The sequence below is a fragment of the Protopterus annectens genome, chromosome 7.part0 (assembly GCF_019279795.1).
Source record: "Protopterus annectens isolate FY-2018-M chromosome 7.part0, PAN1.0, whole genome shotgun sequence".
NCBI classification, from domain to species: Eukaryota; Metazoa; Chordata; order Ceratodontiformes; family Protopteridae; genus Protopterus; species Protopterus annectens.
In genome coordinates, this window is record NC_056739.1 from 892,488,797 (window position 1) to 892,509,900 (window position 21,104).

The window sequence follows — 21,104 nt, forward strand, 5'->3', positions numbered from 1 at the left end:
TCAGACTGGTATTAGAAGGGGCAGTAAAGAAAGTTCTACGGAAGCAAGATGGAGGTATGTAGCAAAAAGGATTAGATGTAAATTTTAGGTATAACTTTATTCATAGTGGCTTAGTCATATGTATGCATGGGCAGGTGTAAAGGTTAAGGTAGTGTAATTTTAGAGCAGATTTAAATGATGTCATATATGTGTATATGCATAATATATATATATATATATATATATATATATATATATATATATATATATATATATATATATATAAACTATTTATCATTTAAGTGATCAAGTGGTGTGAGCATTACACAGAAAAAAACTGGACTGGGTGAATGAAAACTGATTGAACATTCATGACTTTGTTTCTTTTGAAGAACAGTGGGGACTGGGGAGTTTGCCCCTTTCCTGCTGTAAAATTATCTCAGAGCTGTTATATGCAATTAGTAGGGGTGTGGGGGTACAACCCCCTCCCCTGCAAAAAATCCTTTTTTTATTTTTTTGGGATTGATACATACATTGCATGCAGTCTCCCAAACAAATCTTTGAATGTGTTTCTACAGCAAAAGCAATAGCTGCAAGAAAGCCATCAAAGTACAGGCATGCAGACAGACATGCAATATGCACATAAATATACAGTCTGCACATGCACGTAGTCGTACAGTCTGAGCATGCACATAGACAAACGGTCTGCACATGCACATAGAGAAACAATATGCACATGCACATAGACATGCAGCCTGCACATGCACATAGACACACAGTATCCAAATGCACATGCACATAGACATGCAGCCTGCACATGCACATAGACATACAGTCTGCACATGCAAATAAACATACAATTTGCACATGCAAATAGACATACAGTCTGCATATGCACAAAACACACTGCTTGGCAACAATGACCGCATTAAAAATGCTAATATGTTAATGAGTTCCTGAGAGTCTCTTGTTAATAATATTCCACTTCTCATATTGGAGCATGCTAATTTGTATAGAAATGGGGAAATCCATCATTATGTCTTCATGCTTGTTACAGACCTTAACAGTTGCAAGTAAATCTAGCTTTATCTATATTGTGAAGAAGCACAGTTTTTGATTAAAGCATGGTGTGTTGTACTTTAAATTGTTTTAATTAATACCTATGCAACATGGTAAGCCTTGAAACTCCTAGACAGATTTGCTCTGAAATCTCAGGAGGGCACAGAAATACATTTCATGTATATCACAGACTGTTTTATTACTTTTATAACAAACAGGGTATTGAAAGACAACAAACACAGACCCTGAGGAAATGAAGGGTACGGTATAACTACCAACATCAACTGACACATCACTCATGTTATGCAAAAAAGAAGATAAAATAATCAAGAAAATTTTGATTATTACATAAGGCAAACAATGTGATACCGCGAGGCATGGCCAAAAATAACAGTACAAAAAGGGAGAATAGTAACACTTAATGACAGAAGTAGAATTAAAGGTCTGTCTGCTTATAAAACTTGCACATTTCAAACATTAACACCACTACACATAATCATACTTGTATGTTAATCCCCCCCTGCCCTGATCTTATTGGTCATACCTTAGCCTCTTGTGAGTTGAGATCCACGTAAGACAGTTCACACTTCAGCAGCAGATAATCTTCATCAAGAGGATGTGGTACTTCCGGAATGTTCTCTTCTTTCTTTGTATCCTTCTCAGCTTGGAGACTCTGGGCAAGTTCAATATCTGCCAGAACCTGGAAGGACACAGAACTAATGACGACACCAAACGGAGCTATTCAGGCTGTATCACTGTATCAGACACGCACTCCATAAGCTAAATGAGGGACAACTAATGGAAAACGCATCACAGGCAGCTGCACAGGTAAATCTGAAGCCTGTCCTACTATATACACTTTTGTACAAAACAGTACTAGATTATGTCCTTTCTTTCTGTCAGATACATGCTGTAACCATTACATGCCATAAATCACCTCTCTTCATGCTCTTTTAACTGAAAGCTACAGTGTCCCTTTAATAATTTACAGCTTTTCTTTGCTAATGTACTGCTCACACCTTCCCTTCTGCCATCTCCTTTTCCTAATAAATGGTTGATAAGCAAAAGGCCAGAGTCACATGCACTCTCCTTTCTTGTAGTCTTGATGTCAGTCATAATAGGGTTCTTTTATTTGTTAGTTTGTTTGTTTCTTTGAGCAAAGCACTGTTTGAAATGGACCATTTTCAGGACAGCAAAACAAGTCATAAGTTGTTGAAAAAGTCATCAATATAATTCAGATAGATTTAGGCTTACGTAATCTGCATTTTCATGCAGCTGTAATACAATGGTAGCATAATTGTAATACATACGTACAGTGTTTGCAAAGACATAGAACTGGTAACACTCACTCTGTAGTACAATATAACTATTCCAATTATATTAATATTTTCAGTATTTACAACAGGAGCAGAAAAAGTATGATGGGGATTGGAATTAAGTGGAAGGTTGCTGTTGTTTCTACATTTAACTTATGGGAATTTTAATATATTTTATAAGATTACTGAATTGTGGGTTTGACATGGTTGAGTGCTGATAAAGTAATCTGGGGGTATAGAAGTATGAACATTGTTATTCAGAGTTTTTTTTTTTTAATTGTAATCCATACCTCTTAGTGCCAGAAATCTGTCTGATTTCCTTTTTTACTTTCACTGCTTCTTCCAGTTTTCCATGCAGATCTGCGTTCCATACATTATTTCCTAGTTATTAAACAACCTTGAGCCTGACTTAAAACTATTTTAATTGCTTCTGCTCCTGTCCCACTCTAGATCTGTTCCCACATTTGCTCACTCTTCTGACAACATTACTCTTACTTTCTCCACCTTCAAAGTACCTCCACAACTCCCCATGTACTTACAATTGGCAACCATCTATACCACCTTAACTGGAACCATTAATATGTTGTTTGCATTACTATTTCAGTGGTTTGCTTTTATGGGTGACCAGAATTACTGAGTGGCTAACCGACTCGATTATTACAGCAAAGTACAAAAGTGAAGATATGGTGTATCTGCAGCTTGTTTATTAATGTTTATTCTCTTATTTTTTACTTGCCTCCATTAAACTACAGAGTGGCCTCCTGAGTGGTTGTGTCTTCAGTGTAACTTTTCTAAAAAGCAAGTGTTTGGTACCTCTGATGAACTCATAGGATCATAGGTTATAAATACAGTGACTGTCTAGGAAGCTGAGAGCTGAGCTGTTGTATGAGTTTCATAAACAGGATACTGTTGTAGTCAAAGAGAGTTGCTGTTGTCTGCTGACTCATCTGGTCCCACAGACATGGGTCTCTTAGCTCTCATATATATTTCAAGCCTGTTTTTGAAACTGATTAGTGAAATACTTTCTTTAATACTTACATAAACTTTGTTTCAAAGTCTGGACAGTTCTTCTTGTAGCAATGTTAATGGTAATGCTTCATAAGAGATAACCTGTGCTAATCTTTGCACCACAGGTCATGTGCTCTAGTCACAGACTTTCAAACAGAATCTGCTTACTTGATGCCGTTAAGGCAAGATACAGACTATGCACCACTCAGAAGTCTAAATTCCAGTAAACAAAAGTGACAGCATCTGTAGTCTATCAGTTTAGGTTTGTTTTCTAAATTACAGATTTTTTTTTTGTTAGGAATCTCTGGACAATTTCTAAATGAGTTATGCATCCCTCTTTCAAGTAAACATGGCACTGAAACACCACATAGACATTTCAATAAGCTTTTTAGATCACTATGGCCATGTTTTAATGGCATGTATTTTCTCATTTTGTGTAAATCTCTAGTCTGGCGATCTGTCTTTAGTAATTATCCACCTATCTTCTAGTTTATAATCGGTATCATTTCTCCCACATGCAGAAGAAATTTTTTTTTTTAATCTGGCAATTACATATTTTTTAGTCTTTTTCAGCAGTGTTCACTTTACAGAACATGTAATGTGTCTTTATTGCCAAGTCTGGAATTATCTGCATATTTACTAACCCAATGCCCATATAGTAAAGGACCCATCAGAAAGCCCTGTAAAACACCATTGGCAATGGTTGCATAATCCAGCTGAAGGTCTTGTGTTCAGCCATTGCTTGGCCCATCAAGTAATGTGTGTATTTACATTTGGCATACCAAGCTTATAAACAATGTGTTTGTGTGGAATTCTGCCAAAGGTAGGCTGTTTATCCAGTAACGGTCACAATGACTTCCTCAAAAAAGACACTATGTTTGCAAGACATGGCCTACCACTAATAAACAAACAGTGGTAATGATCAAGGAATATTACTTCCTTGGTATCTCTTTGTATCACTGTAATACCAAAAAGCAAGCATCCGTAACTTTAGGAACAAAATTGGATGAGTAAATACTAAATAAACAGCAATATAATAACAAACCTAATGATCAAGGTAAAGGATGAGCTTAACATCAAACAAAATGTCACTGTGATTAGAAAGGTTTATGGGGATGGGCCAAATGATGCTGAAATGAATCTATAACTTCTAGTTTGTCCATTTCTTGAGTATAAGATGGCATTCTGTATCGATAGCACCACATGTGTTGAAGCCTGATAAAGTGTAGAGATTCATACCGTGGATAATTCAAGAGTTATAAAACATGATCTATTCATGCAGATAGAACTGGTAACCTCTTTACTCTGTGACATATAGGCTACTTTGGGAGTGAAGCAGATACCCTTCTTATAAAGGGGCAAGTCTTGTTTATAAACCTGCGTCTACAGCCGAAGGACCAAATATGTAAATAGGCGATTCTTATATTTAAGAATATAAGTAAGGTGAACAGGATAGATAAGTACACCAAATGGTGTGCACTACACCCATGCAAGAACATGGTTGGGTTATAAAACACTATACCCACATTGACCAAAAGATAAGTATTACTTTGACATGGGAGATCAAAGATACCTATATGGGGTAAAGGAAATTAAAATTTTGAAGACCACTAGGTGACAAGCTTGATACACATAGGTACCTATGAGCTTACAAATGGTTACTTATCATAATTATAACACTCACTACAGATTTTGTGCAACAGCTCCACAGCAGGATACCGAAAATTATTATGACACTTAACAATAATTAGTTTATATGGTAAATTTTATAAATAACTGCATCAAAGCATCAGTACCTGTTATTTTAGTAACAAAACACAGCATTATTTATTTTAACATCCTATTATTACTGTAATAACAAACACAATTATGTAGAGTAATCTGTTATCCTTTGTACACTCTAGTTAGGCTCACTAGGTAAGGAACCCGAGTTTAAATGGCAACCAAAGTACATTTACTATGGAGACACGTAACCTGGTATGAGGAGGTGGAGGCTGCCAGCATGGAACCTAGATCTGTTAACTGTACAAAATGTTCCATAAAAATCAAGACTGAGATACTGACATAACTGATTTTAACAAACCCAAACATATTAATTAATATAAAACTCAAGCAGCAACAAGCCTCCTTCAATTTTTTTTTCCAAATTTTCCAAACTATAGAAGTGTGCAGGTCTATACCCTCAAGTTCAGAACACCTAACTGAAACAAGATGTTCTGTGAATAAGAAGATTATTGTCACCAATATCATCTCTAAATTAGCTGTAAGGTGATAAATATTAAATACAAGCCTTACCAGTAACATATCTCTTTTTGCTTGTATGACTTCAGCGCTATCAATAACTGGGGGCCTCATCCTACCAAAATTATGTGGAATTATTGTGTAGAACTTGGAGGAGAGTTCTTCAAGTAGTTTGCGGTTTTGTTTCTTCTGCATGGCATCTTCTACCGAATCCAGGGCCTCAAAGCCCTTAGCAATCTGAGCTTTACTCAGCTTCCCCAAAGGCATCTTTTTAATATCTGCAAGGCACAGATCAATAAGCAGTTAATGACAGAAACAACAAAAGCAAAAACATTTACTGCCACTAAAGCACAGATAAACACAGCATTTTGAATAACAATGCGTGTCCAGAACTAGACAGAATTTGATCTTAAACCAGAGAAAGGGAACTCTGAGCAAAAGAAAATGCAGCACTGTAAGAGCAACAATGCCATCTGTGGCACAATAACTTTTACAAATAAATACAGAATTGTAAAATTGGGCAATACTTGTCCTTCACAGGCTAATGACATATGCTAGAGTAAGTTTCAAAGCCTAAAATAAGTACAGTTGTGTCATTCTAAGGGGATCAAGTATCTGTCTGCCCGGGATGACATGATCGACAAACCATGATGCTATGCCAGAGATGGCCTGCACCTGTCGCCCCTGGGATTCCGGATACTGGCTAAGGCTCTTGCCACCCCTATAGTGCCTTTTTTAGGCAAGATTCAAATGACAAATTCACCACCATAACAGGTACAAGCAAGCAAAATCTGAGGGAATGCTACTCAATGCTAGAAGTCTAAACCTCAAAATGCACTCACTCGAGGCACTCCTTAAAATGGAGAACATCGACATCTGTGCAGTGACAGAGACCTGGTTCAAGGCTCCAGACAGCACCCTTGCATTACCAAGCTATAATTCATACCACACCTTTCGGCCACTTAACTTGGACCGAAGCACTAAAGGCGGAGGCGTGTCCATATTCATTAAGGATATCCACACCTCCAGGCTAGTTGCTCAGCATAATGCATCTGAGATTATCCAAGTGCAACTAACTCTGGGCAAGACCACAATGCAAATTGTAGCTTGCTACAGATCCCCCCACCATGCCCCAGGATTCCCACTCCTCATTTCTTGATACACTGGAAAATATTAGGGTACAACCTAACACCCTAATAATGGGGGATTTCAACTACCCCACCATTAACTGGGAAACTACTCATGTACCAACTCTTGTGCTCAATGTTTTCTGGAATTCATAAATTCTAATGCCTTGGATCAACTTATCCACACCCCCACCAGGGGCAGCAATATCCTAGACCTGGTCATTACCAACATGGGCAACTGGTGTTCCACACCAGAGATCAATTCCTCATTGGTCAGTTCCGACAACAAGCAAATCACCCTAGACATCCACATCCCAGCCCCACCCCCATTAGGGAAACCATCTTAAAAAATTTCTCCAAAGCCAACTTCACGCTTCTTAAGACAGAAGTGGCAAACTTCACGACACCCATGCTGACAGACAATAGAGATATGACTGCTGAATCCTATACAATTGCACTTTATAAGCACTTACACAAGTGCATGGATCGTGCAATCCCTAACAGAACCAAGATGCCATCCTCCAAAAAAGGGAAGCCAGTCTGGTGGTCCCCTGCTATAAACAAACTCTACAACAGAAGAAAGAAACCGTGGCAAAAAAAAAGAGTAAAATCCAATGATTGGAGGAACTCCATGGTCAGCCTCAGTAAGAAGCTGAGATCCCTCATAAAATCCTCCAAAGCTAGTTATGAAAACAAAATCGCCACTGATTCTAAAGACAACCACAAAGCATTCTATAGCTATGTCAAGAATCTCAATGGCAACACTCAGGTCTGCTCTGAGTTGCAGCACAATGGCACTAAATGTACAGAACCCACTGATATTGCCAACATCCTGGCAGATAGGTTCAGTGCTAACTTTACCCCTCTCTCAACCCCTAAAGGGCCCATCTCTATACTGGAAGAATGTTAAGTACCTGTAATCATGGCTGCACAGGTAAAAAACACACTCACCAAAACCAAGAACACAGCATCCATGGGACCTGACAACATCCCAGGCTGTGTTCTACATGAACTACAGAATGATCTGGCACCCCACCTAAGTACCATGTTCAGTCATAGCCTCACCTCAGGCTTTGTGCCCACTGAATGGCGCACAGCAACGGTTATCCCACTCCACAAAGGGGGAGCCACCACGAACCCTGGGAACTACTGCCCCATTAGCCTGACGAGCCTGGTCTGCAAGGCTATGGAGCGTATCATCATGGAACTTATAAACAATGACACTGGTAATCTCCAAACTCTGGACCTACCCAGTTCGGGTTTGTAAAAGGCAGATCATGTCTCCTAAACCTGATAGACTTCTTTGAAGCGGTCACCAAAGCTGTAGATGAAGGTAAGGTAGTACACACAGCTTATCTAGATCTTGCCAAGGCTTTCGACACCATCCCCCACTCTGGAATTATAGACAAACTCACTAAACTAGGTATAAATCCCTATGTTACAAGATGGGTTGCCAACTGGCTCACTGACCAAACCCACACTGTGAAAGTAGCAGACTCTAAATCCAACTTCAGACCAGTGACAAGTGGAGTACCACAGGGTTCAGTCCTAGGTCCTCTCCTGTTTGGTATCTACTTCTCTGAAGTACAGGCTAACACAGAAGGTCTTTGGCTAACAAAGCTCGCAGATGACTGCAAACTAGGAGCCATAATCAAATCTCCTAACAATGTGGACATCCTACAAAAGGGCCTCACTGAGACAGATGCCTGGTGTCAAAGCCATGGCCTCAAGCTCAATGCCAAAAAGTGCATTGTCATCCCTTTTGGTAAAAACTCTGTACCCATGAACTACCACATAGGAGGTAGTCTACTTAACATGGAAAGTGTGATAAGAGATCTTGGGACACAGGTGGACAGTAGTCTCTTCTTTGATAATCACATTGTCATAGTAGTCAGGAAATCCTTCTATGTGGCACACCTCATCACAAAAGGTTTCGCATCCAGGAAAAAAGAGGTCATTGTTCCCCTCTACTCATCACTCATTAGCCCCATTATAGAGTACAATGCCCCTTTTGGTATGTACCTCACAAGACATCTACAACAACTGGAAAGGACACAGAAATACCTCACAAAGAGGATTATCGGCATCAAACAGATGCCCTACGCAGACCGTCTCAAAAAACTCCAGCTTTACTCTGTAGCATATCGCCTACTCAGAGGCGATCTCTGCCTAACATCCAAAGCTATGTCAAACCCAGAGCTGTTGGACATGCTCCAAGTAAAGAAACCCCAATCCCTCCGAGCTACACGCTCTAGGGACCTAAACCTTGTCACCACAATAAACAGAACATGCTGGAGGGATAGATTCCTATCTCAGAGACTTCCCATAATCTGGAACAAACTACCTATCTATATCAAACAAAGCTCCTCATTAGCACTCTTCAAGAAAAATCTTGATGATTAGATGGGAGATAGGAATTTCACCCCAGGAATCAATTCTGTGGCTCAGCTTGACAGGGGCACAGGAAAATAATTTTCTTGGGTGGCAAAAGCCAGGGTACCATTTGGCTAAGCTTATATAGGCCCTATGGCCAATAGCCTAGCACCTACCTATGAACCTATACCTACCGTAGCAACAGGTGCTCATTCTTCACATCACACTTTTATCATAAACTCTTAGCTACAGTGCCAACTAGCAGATCTCCTCCCTGATTTTCTGGTCACATCGGTGCTGCTTACATTGCAGTGGGCCATACCGCTCAACCGTCTAGATTTTTGCTCATATTGTTGGTCCATTCCTCATAAAACTTATGGTTTTCTGACAAATCAGTGAAGACTGAAGTGATTAAATAGTGGCACACATTTACATTTCAGACTTTTTATCCTTTAGAAAATGTATGGTAACACAAACCATTTTATTTTAGCAAATTTCTAAATTTATACGAGCAGTATTTAAAATATAAGTCACTATCTGTGGGCCTTTCTCCCCCCATTATTTTTGGCTTTGTCCAGATTTCTTGTGCTAAGAGATTGAGAGGTATGCAGTGGAGTGATAATCCATTCCGCAGAAAGGGGCTTACAATATGGAAAAAAATCAGCAAAGTTTCTAACATGACAAGAAATAAAGTATGACCTCTCCCCAAGTCTACAATCAGTCTCTGAATTCAGCTTCCACAAGCTGCAGCACATAGAGAACTCTCTGTCAGGAAATGATACCATATAACCGTGATAAATACATCAGGCATTACCCATGAACTCTCTGTCAGGAAATGATACCATATAACCGTGATAAATACATCAGGCATTACCCATGTACTCTCTGTCAGGAAATGATACCATATAACCGTGATAAATACATCAGGCATTACCCATGAACTCTCTGTCAGGAAATGATACCATATAACTGTGATAAATACATCAGGCATTACCCATGAACTCTCTGTCAGGAAATGATACCATATAACCGTGATAAATACATCAGGCATTACCCATGTACTCTCTGTCAGAAAATGATACCATATAACCATGATAAATACATCAGGCATTACCCATGAACTCTCTGTCAGAAAATGATACCATATAACCATGATAAATACATCAGGCATTACCCATGAACTCTCTGTCAGGAAATGATACCATATAACCGTGATAAATACATCAGGCATTACCCATGTACTCTCTGTCAGAAAATGATACCATATAACCATGATAAATACATCAGGCATTACCCATGAACTCTCTGTCAGAAAATGATACCATATAACCATGATAAATACATCAGGCATTACCCATGTACTTCGCTGCAAGTAACTTGTAGCTACATGGTAGGTTTTTGTACAGCCATTGTTGGCTTTGGACAATGCAGTAGTTATTCTTAGATGTAAAGGTTATCTTGCCAAATGTCCCTCGGATACATCCCATTCAAAACAGAAGCCGTGCACCAGGATTAACAACAAATAAAGGTAACAAAAGAGTGAATTGTGAAGAAAGCTCTAAGAAAGAAGCCCAAAGTGTGAAGACAAAACTGAATCCCTCATCCATTTATTTTTAGTACTTCACATAATTATACTGTACTGTATGTAATCCGCGGTGGTGGTGCTGCGGTAGCGTTGTCGCCTCACAGTAAGACCCTGTCTGGTTCGACTCTCAGCTAGAGCGTCTTCTGTGGGGAAACATGCGTGAATGGGCGTTCCTTTGTTGGGGCTGGCAACTCGGTACGTAAAAATCAACTGCCAATCATTAGCAGACCGGAGTTCCGCTGTGGCGACCCCTAACCGGGAAAAGCCGAAAGACACAACAATAACAACATAATTATACTGTAGTTTATGTATTTATTTCTATTTTTGATTACTTAACTAGTTAGGTGAGCTGGTCATGGAACCATATTCAGTCACAATCTGGGTCACAGGTGCTTACAGGCAAGCAATATAAATAACATATGCATGTTATATTGTAGTTTTCAAGCTACATTACAAAGTGATAACTCTTTACATAGCTTGACAATTGCACACACAAGCCAAATACAATTTACCATACTCAAACCCAGAAACTTAAATAAAACTCTTCCAATGAAAGTCCTTGAGGGTTAGGGTTTTTGCAGCAGGACGAAACAGAGAGAGATAAAGAGAAGGTAGCTGCCATTTTGAAAGTCTTGCATTGTAAAGACTCTTACACTTGATAAGAGAGTTATTGCATTATTATATTGATAAATAGGTATGAGATGGTTATATACAAATGTACATATTTACAAGCAGTCAATACATATTATATATTTACAAAGAGTCTGTACAGGGACAGTGCAGAGGACTCACAAGTTGGGGGGTGGTTATAGTTAGTTTATTGATTTAGGACAATATTTTTAACAATTATTATGATCATGCAATTACCTCATGTTAAGTATCCATTGCCTCTTAACACATATGTTGATTTAATTTAAGTTTGTTGGGGTGTCCGAGTATAATGGGTAGAAGGTTCCAGGTGGAAATAGAGAGTTATTATGAACTGTGGCCTAATGAGGCTAACTGAACTCTCACTGCTGTCCTTTAATCCATAAGGGTGTTTTTCAGCTTAAGTTTCTTATTAAGAGAGGGGCAATACTTGCAGTGTATAAGGTTGAAGGTGAGGAAAGATAGTAAAATGGTGGTTCTAGCAGTGGCAGTTAGTGATTTAGTCTTTTGGAACATATCATTACAGTGTTTTGACTTTGGAGACAAATTAATAATAAGCAGATTTTGATAGAGGTGGTTTGCAGTAATGAGGTGTTCTTGGTGGAATTAAGTGATATAAGGGGTATTCCATATTCTCTTCAGGATAGTAGTACACTCCTACTATGTTTTCCAGCATTCCCTTTGCAGACAAATCATAAACCTAGGTATGACTCTAAAAGGCCGCTAGAGGTTCCAATTAATATTCACTTGGATGACCACTATGGCAAAGCTACCAGATACCTGTCAATTTCATGAAGACCAAGTCCTCAAAGCCCAACACTGAGAAGAAGTTTATCTATAAGAGTGTTACCACTACACTGCAATACACAATTTGTCCTCACCTCCTACCCATGCTAGATGAGATCCTTGTAACTTCCCTTAACTATAATCAATAATTATTATCAGCTCCAATGTTGCTGCACCATGGAGATAGGGTACGGTTACTCTGAAATATCAGCAGCTTACATAATTAACTTCAATACAGTGGAATTCAAAGAGTCTGTTTTTATGAAAGCCAACAAATCCCAAAGACACAATACAATCTAACTTGTAACGTTTGGTGAAAGTCTGTACAGTCAGTCGGGTTGCATCCTCACAAATAGCTGCTGTTCATACTTCTCAGAACTAGGACACAAAAGCACCAACAACTCTTATACAATGCACTCTAATACATCCATGAATAGGTTTTTCCACCAGGTGGAAGAAAAATCTGATTCAGCCAGAGTTCCACTTTAGAATGGTTTCCTTTCCTACTGGACATCCCAAAATGCCTTTAGAAATGGAAATTAAAAGTTTGTGCACAATTCCTAAATTTATTAATTATTTAAATGTTAGCAAATAATTATTGTCTAAACAGCAAATGATAAAACAGCCTAATAGCTGGATTTTGAAGACGTGTGTGAAAAGCAGAAAATGTAAACTTTTGATTTATGGCTATATCTGACATGACATTGGGGCAAGCATTTAAGGTTCAATGTAAATGGCTACCTTATCATTATGGAATACAATGAAGGCTATAAACTGTGAAAGTCTCCCAAATTAATTAATCTAAGATTGCATTCTTAAATGAAAGAACTATTAAAGAAACAGAAAACTCAAAATATCTCTTCAGGCTTTCTAAAATAAAGCTGAAATCCCACAATAGAAAAAATAGCTTCTTAGAAGAATTAAAATGTAGAATCCATCTCAGAAATAATCTAACTGTTTGATGAGAAGATACAGACATGCCAACAAAGTCAAACAATAAACTTTAGTGGAAGACTGAAACAAACATGAGGTAAACTACATGGAATAATGACCATAAACATTTGTGAGTGTTTCATGTTTGGAAAGTAAGTTATCTCTGTCACATCAAAAAAGTTCTTCTCCTTTCACAAGTAAGATTTTCTAATGTTAGGTTTTCCAACCATTTAATGAACTTTATGAGTATATGGAAGAAAATGCAAACAAATATTAGAATCTTCATTTGTAAGTCATGAGATGAACCATGTGAAGAGATGAGCAGAGGACCCATCCTTCATGTTTTACTATAAGATCCTCCATAATAGGCAGATCATGTCAAAGCATCCCACTGTTTTCAGAAGTAGAGAACCAAACTTAAATAGGCCAGTGAGGGCCAATGAGAAAGAAGCTACTCTTTTCCCATCATACCCTTAATAGTTCTCTCCGAACAAAATGAAGTTGAATCAATAAGTAAAGCAGGCTTTCTTCCCATTGTGTTGATGACGCATAATGGGGCTTTGTTCAAACACTCTAGAAATAAAACCTGGATATGAGATGCAAATATCCATCTCTGGCATTCCGTACATCATTATGAGCAGACAAAAAAATCCAGACTGAGTTGCATCTGTGATCCAGTTGCACAAAGCAGCTTAATTTGACAGGATATAGAACAGCTCCAGATTCATGAAAAGAACCAGCTCCCATGAATGCAAGGCCAGCAAAAAAATCAATACAACCTTCTGCCATCTTGTTTGATAAAGTACCACATAACAGTGGCGTTGTTAGTTACTTCCTGAAAGATGCCAGAATGCAAATATCTTCATAAAGCTTTGACTTTCAGAGATATGGTTAATATCTTCTATGGAAGAAAGCTCATGCCTCAAGTAATCTGAACTGTCCAAGATTCAGTGTGGACTCCCAACCATTCTTGTTTGTTGAGATAAAAAGAAATCGCCAACTCTGATTCAGCTAGATTTGTATCACCTAAGTTTCCTGACTAAAGCAGAAATCAGAAGGGTTTTGCAGTTCAAATGGTGTTCCAATGTGAACCAGACACTTCTTACACAGTGCTGAAACTTCCCTGTATGAAGCCTATCATTCTATACTATTATGATCATGGCTGCCATGTGACCCAGGCACGTTTTACATAGTGCTAAAACTTCCCTGTATGAAGCCTATCATTCTATACTATTATGATCATGGCTGACATGTGACCCAGACACTTCTTACACAGTGCTGAAACTTCCCTGTATGAAGCCAATCATTCTATACTATTACAATCATGGCTGACATGTGACCCAGACACTTCTTACACAGTGCTGAAACTTCCCTGTATGAAGCCTATCATTCTATACTATTATGATCATGGCTACCATGTGACCCAGACACTTCTTACACAGTGCTAAAACTTCCCTGTATGAAGTCTATCATTCTATACTATTATGATCATGGCTGCCATGTGACCCAGACACTTCTTACACAATACTGAAGCTTCCCTGTATGAAGCCTATCATTCTATACTATTATGATCATGGCTGACATGTGACCCAGACACTTCTTACACAGTGCTGACACTTCCCTATATGAAGCCTATCATTCTATACTATTATGATCATGGCTGCCCTGTGACCCAGACACTTCTTAAACAGTGCTGAAACTTCCCTGTATGAAGCCTATCATTCTATACTATTATGATCATGGCTGACATGTGACCCAGACACTTCTTACACAGTACTGAAACTTCCATATATGAAGCCTATCATTCTATACTATTATGATCAGGGCTGCCATGTGACCCAGACACTACTTACACAGTGCTGAAACTTCCCTGTATGAAGCCTGTCATTCTATATTATTATGATCATGGCTGCCATGTGACCCAGAAACTTCTTACACAGTGCTGAAACTTCCCTGTATGAGGCCTATCATTCTATAGTATTATGATCATGGCTGACATGTGACCCAGACACTTCTTACACAGTGCTGAAACTTCTCTGTATGAAGCCTATCATTCTATACTATTACGATCATGGCTGACATGTGACCCAGACACTTCTTACACAGTGCTGAAACTTCCCTGTATGAAGCCTATCGTTCTATACTATTACGATTATGGCTGCCATGTGACCCAGACACTTCTTACACAGTGCTGAAACTTCCCTGTATGAAGCCTATCATTCTAGACTATTACGATCATGGCTGCCATGTGACCCAGACACTTCTTACACAGTGCTGAAATTTCCCTGTTTGAAGCCTATCATTCTATACTATTATGATCATGGCTGACATGTGACCCAGACACGTCTTACACAATACTGAAACTTCCCTGTATGAAGCCTATCATTCTATATTATTATGATCATGGCTGACATGTGACCCAGACACTTCTTACACAGTGCTGAAACTTCCCTGTATGAAGCCTATCATTCTATACTATTACGATCATGGCTGCCATTCGACCCAGACACTTCTTACACAGTGCTGAAACTTCTCTGTATAAAGCCTATCATTCTATATTATTACGATCATGGCTGACATGTGACCCAGATACTTCTTACACAATACTGAAACTTCCTTGTATGAAGCCTATCATTCTATACTATTATGATCATGGCTGACATGTGACCCAGATACTTCTTACACAGTGTGAAACTTCCCTGTATGAAGCCTATCATTCTATATTATTATGATCATGGCTGACATGTGACCCAGGCACGTCTTACACAGTGCTGAAACTTCTCTGTATAAAGCCTATCATTCTATACTATTACAATCATGGCTGCCATATGACCCAGACACTTCTTACACAGTGTGAAACTTCTCTGTATAAAGCCTATCATTCTATACTATTACAATCATGGCTGCCATGTGACCCGGAAGGGTAAGGAGTAGCACAACTGATGAAATAGCATGAACTTCCAATCTATGTAGACAGGATAATGATAATAACGACAATCTTCGAATTACTAATACCTATTTCTCCCTTACACATCAAACTATCTTAATATCTATCCACTACCTCACTTAACTAAACCGAAACATTTTATTTACTATCTCTATCACAAACTCCTCTCTTCCCTCAATTTGTTCTCATCCTGACTTCCTTTCTTCCTCACTTTTTTCCTCATTCTCCTCTTCTTGAATATAATTGAACAGAAAGTGAATACAGTGTAATTTCCACATTTTCTAGTTTTTATTTCTAATTGTTAATATAACTTTATAACTAATATTTTAAGATTCTACTGCCAAATGTAAGCCATGTGTAACAAGAAGTACCAATTTCACTAAATATTAAAGAATTGCATTGTTGCAAAACCATATAAAACCCAACCATTTCTATTCAATTATAAGCTATTAGATAAGTACTGTAAATTACTATATTCTTGTCATGTCTTTTACCAGTGTATAAAAAACTCACTATGTCCATGTTTTTATGTATTATTTACTGTGTTGGAGCTTTTCTCCCTGGGCCTCTGCTGAAAATGGGTTCTGCCCAGCTGGACCTTCCTAGTAAACAAACGTAATATAAAATAAATAAATGATCTGGAACTCATCCAAGTCCAACTTGCCATTGGACCTCTCAGCCCATAACTCTTATCTAGTTAGTATGGAGTCCTTTTGCATTAAGCCAATCACCATTCTCCTTGGGGACTTCAACTACCCCTCCATTAAGTGGGAGACATACACACATCCTCTAACATGTCTGCCCAGAGATTTCTGGACATCATCAATAAAAAACTCCCTAGGCCGATTAGTCTGTACCTCAACCAGGGGTACTAAAATCCTGGACATGGCCTCACCAATATGAGACAGCTCTGTCCCTACCAATTGCAACCCCCTCCCTGGGCAAATCTGGCCACAAATCAGTCACTTTCAACTTAATATTGGTGTCAGAAGCTTCCTCCAATACACTATTCAGAAATTATGCCAATGCTAATGTACTGAAACTGAGTGATAACCTGGCTGAATTCAGCATCCCTTCCAACTCGGTGACCACACTGCTTATATGTAATCCTATACTGCCAAATATTATGCACATGTGTAAAGCTACATAGATGCATCTGTACCCCTCGGAAGGAAAACTAACTCCAAATTCAAAAATAACCGCCTGTGGTGGAACACAAATATGAAGAGGCTCTACAATAAAAGAAAAAAAACTCATTGTATGTAAAAATAAATGTAAATCCTCAGATACAAAAAGCTCTTGCTAAACTTAACAGAAAACCTGAATTCTGATAAAATCAGCCAAAGCCAGGTATCAGGAAAAATAGCCACCCAAGCAAAGCATAACCACACAGATTTGTTTAACTATGTTAACAACCTTAGAAACTAGGTTTAATAATAGTAAATGATATCACATACCCAGAGGTCATAGCCAGTCTACTAAATAATAAATTTAGTTCGTACTCCCCCAATACATTCCCAGATCTCATACCCATATCTACACCTCCCACCACCAAATCTCTCATGGATATGTCATCAAGACACTATCCATGGCCAAAGACAGTGTGTCTATATGGCCAGATAACATATTAAGCTGCTTAATGGCCAGCTTAACACAGAATCTGTCAGACCACTACAAAGGATATTCAATGTCAACCTCCAAAAAGGCTTTGTGCTGGACAAATGGGGGACAATAACTGTCATCCATTTGCACAAAGGTGGGCATCAATAGATATGGGTATTGCAGACAAATAAGTCAGATCAGCCTCATCTGTAAGGCTATGGAAAGAATCATTATGGAATTAATAAATAAGGACATAGATAACCTACAAACTCTCAACCCAAGCCAGTTCAGATTTGTTAAGCACAAATCTTGCCTACTTAATCTGATTGCCTTCTTTGAGAAGTTTACTGAAGCAATGGATGAGGGAAAATAAGTATACACAGTATATCTAGACCTCACAAAGACATTCAACACCATCCCATACTCAGGTACATTAATCACTGGATATCAAACTGGCTCACAATTTCAACCCAGGAAATTAAGGTGGGCTGCTCTATCTCTATCAAAAGACCTGTCACTAGTGGTGTACCTCAAGGTTAAGTCCTTGAGCCAATCATCTTTGGGATTTACTTCTCAGAGGTCAAAGCTACTGCTAAAGGTTTATGGCTGACCAGATGACTGTAAATTTAATGCCATCATAAGCTCCCTAAGGACGGAAACTAAATATCAAGAAATATACAACAGTATTCTTCAGCAAACAAGAAATAATTTATAACTATCACATTAACAACACACCTCTGAAAACTGTTACAGTAGTTAGACACCTGGAAATCTGTGTTAACAAACAACTGTCCTTCAATCACTCTTTTTTTTGACAAAACTCTTTTGTTCATTGCCCAACTTATGTTTAAAGGTATGGCGTCCAGGTCCAAAGATATGATCATCACACTCCTCAGGCTGATCATTGAGTATAATGTCTCTTTCAGTATGTACCTGTCCATACATTTGACACAACTGAATTTACTAAGAAAATCAAGGACCTAAATCATAAAAACTATGCAGACCATCTCCAAGCCTTGTCCCTCTTCTTAGTGTCATACAAGATACTGACAGGTGATCTCTTCCTCGTGTACACAGCCTCAACAGACCCTACTCTGTTAGATCTACTGCACATCTATAAATCCAACAAGGGTGTCAACATCTGCTCTAAAGATCTCAATCTTTGTTGCAATATAAACAGAACATGTTGGAGGGATCAGTTTGTATCTCAGCGAATACTGCTTCTTTGGAATCGTCTTCCGCTCCACATAAAGTACTTCACTTATACTATTTGAACTTAATCTAGAAGAATGGATGTCTTAAGTTCAAATTCACCCCTAGATTAGCACTGTTGACCCTCATAGATAGGGGGGAATATGTAAATATTCTGCTCATCTCTGGGCATTCCTATTTAAATATAAGATCAATTGCCTAGTAACTACCTATGAAACAATAAGCCAATGTTGAAGCAAGACATTTGGAAAACATTACAGGTTTTATCATCAGACCAAACCTACGTCTCAACTGTACATATTTTTGCAGAATGTCCAGATTTTTGCCTCATATTTTTGGTACATTTTTCATAAAATTGTACTTTTCTGTCAAATTAGTGGCAGATCATTAGAGACTGAAGTTAAAAAATAATGACAGACAATTGAGTTTCAGACTTCATACCATTCACAAAATTCTTGCTAATGTAAAACCTGTTACTATATCAACGTTTGGAGAAGCAATATTTAAAAAAAAAAAATGTCAGTACTTTGGGGCCTTTATTCCACTTTTATATATAGCTTTGTCCAGATTTCTTGCTGTAAGAGGTTGAGCGGTATGAGACCAAAAGAAAAAAAAAAAAACACGTTGCAATTCATGATTTTATATTTGGAACCTGAGAAACCATCTTTTGAGCTTCAACTCTAAAGACTAAAGCAGTAAATTCCATTAATTCCCTGTAATCAGCAATCATTCAGGTATTCTGAGTCAAGAGGGATGGAAGAGTTCGACTTGCTACCACATTACTTTTTGATCTTGACTTATCTACTGAAAAGAAAGATCATCTAAAGCTGTTCTCCACTGACTATTTATGGGCATGAGAAAGAATATGGACAAGAACATTTGCACACTACAAAGAAGATACACTTTCTATTGTTTTCTTCCTTAACATCTGTCTCAAAAGAGGTTTTGCTCTAGAAATAAAAGATTTTAACATCTTTGGAATAGTCTGTAACAACAACTTCTTCAAGATTACTCTGTTTTGTCACCCTTTTGCAATTTGTTTTGTTAGAAATCAACTGCAATGTTATTCAAGTCTACAGAAATTTTGGATTTCTGCCACTGAGTAACAGGAGATGTAGCCAACTATACCGAAAATAAGAAGCAGGGAAGATAACCTTTTGTAGAAGACACTTCCTATAGTGCAGGGAGAGTTTCAAAACAACTGTCTCTCTCAAGGATATCCACCACTGAAAAGAAAGGAACAGTAGAGTCTAGTCCTGGATCACTGACATCTGAAAAAGGACTGCGCATGTATATATAAAGATTAAGAGATATGTGTGTGTGTGTGTGTGTGTGTGTGTGTGTGTGTATAGAGAGAGAGAGTAAGAGCGAGAGAAAGTGAGTGACTACAGACAAGAGCAGGCTTTGCAGGCAGTTGTCAGTTCTTGTTACAATTACAAATATGCACCATTTGCAGAGAGTGGGATTGCTCATCTCCTGATTATTAAAATGGCACAATGGCATAATAAATAGGCATGCAAAGAGAGAAGTAAGAGTGCATTCCTTCCTTAGGAATTGAAGTTAATTCGCTAACTTGTGCTGAATAAACACTGTGTAACATTAAAACGATGCAAACAATACATATGCCTCGCAGTCATTTGCTTCCTTCAGGCATGGAAAAGACTACCTCTTAAACTAAAATTTGGGGTCACAGACAAAAACATTCAGTTCATGTTGGGATGTAGGTAAGCTTTTCTTTTTCAACCCCAGAAGTGTTATTCTTCAAAGTGACTTAACCTTGACAAAAAAATTGCACTAGGAAGTGCTGTAATTGTTGACTTTTCAGAAACACACAGGCACCAGTTATATATACTTTCCATAATTGCTGGATACTTACGTACTACACACTGAATATATGAACAGATTCATTCAGACAAAAAACGTTTTCAGTCATCTGCATGACCCCAGTGGCCGATGCAGTTTTTTTTCTTTTTTTCTTAGTTTTGCTAACTTTGTTAATAAACTTAGCAGTTCATGGGCTTCAGTCATAAGAAAGAAAGAGAATAATGCTTCATATTTTCTGAACTATAACCTCTGGTTAATAAAGTTTCATTTACCATTGGGATATAAAAAAAGAAAGAAAGAGAAAGGAAAAAAAAAGGGTACCCATACTTAGTTCTTTACAGACTCCTTTTTAGATTAAGCAACCTGTTTAGGTACACACATACCAAATTATGTCAGTGTGGAAATCTGGTTGCGATAATATCTAAGTACCATTTCTTTTTAAGATATTTTAGAAAAATGCATGA

General features: G+C 38.1%; 1 protein-coding gene across 4 annotated transcripts in view; it reads right to left on the reverse strand.

Moving 5' to 3' along the window:
• The window catches only part of PARP3 (poly(ADP-ribose) polymerase family member 3), a 487,884-nt gene that overhangs the window by 139,154 nt on the left and 327,626 nt on the right, over positions 1–21,104 (reverse strand). For all 4 annotated transcript variants that reach the window (XM_044077474.1, XM_044077472.1, XM_044077473.1 and 1 more), the window contains exons 6-7: positions 5,658–5,881; positions 1,583–1,738 (exon numbers count right to left, since the gene is read on the reverse strand). In XM_044077474.1, the coding sequence (XP_043933409.1) occupies positions 1,583–1,738; positions 5,658–5,881 (380 nt within the window). The remainder of the gene's footprint in view (positions 1–1,582; positions 1,739–5,657; positions 5,882–21,104) is intronic.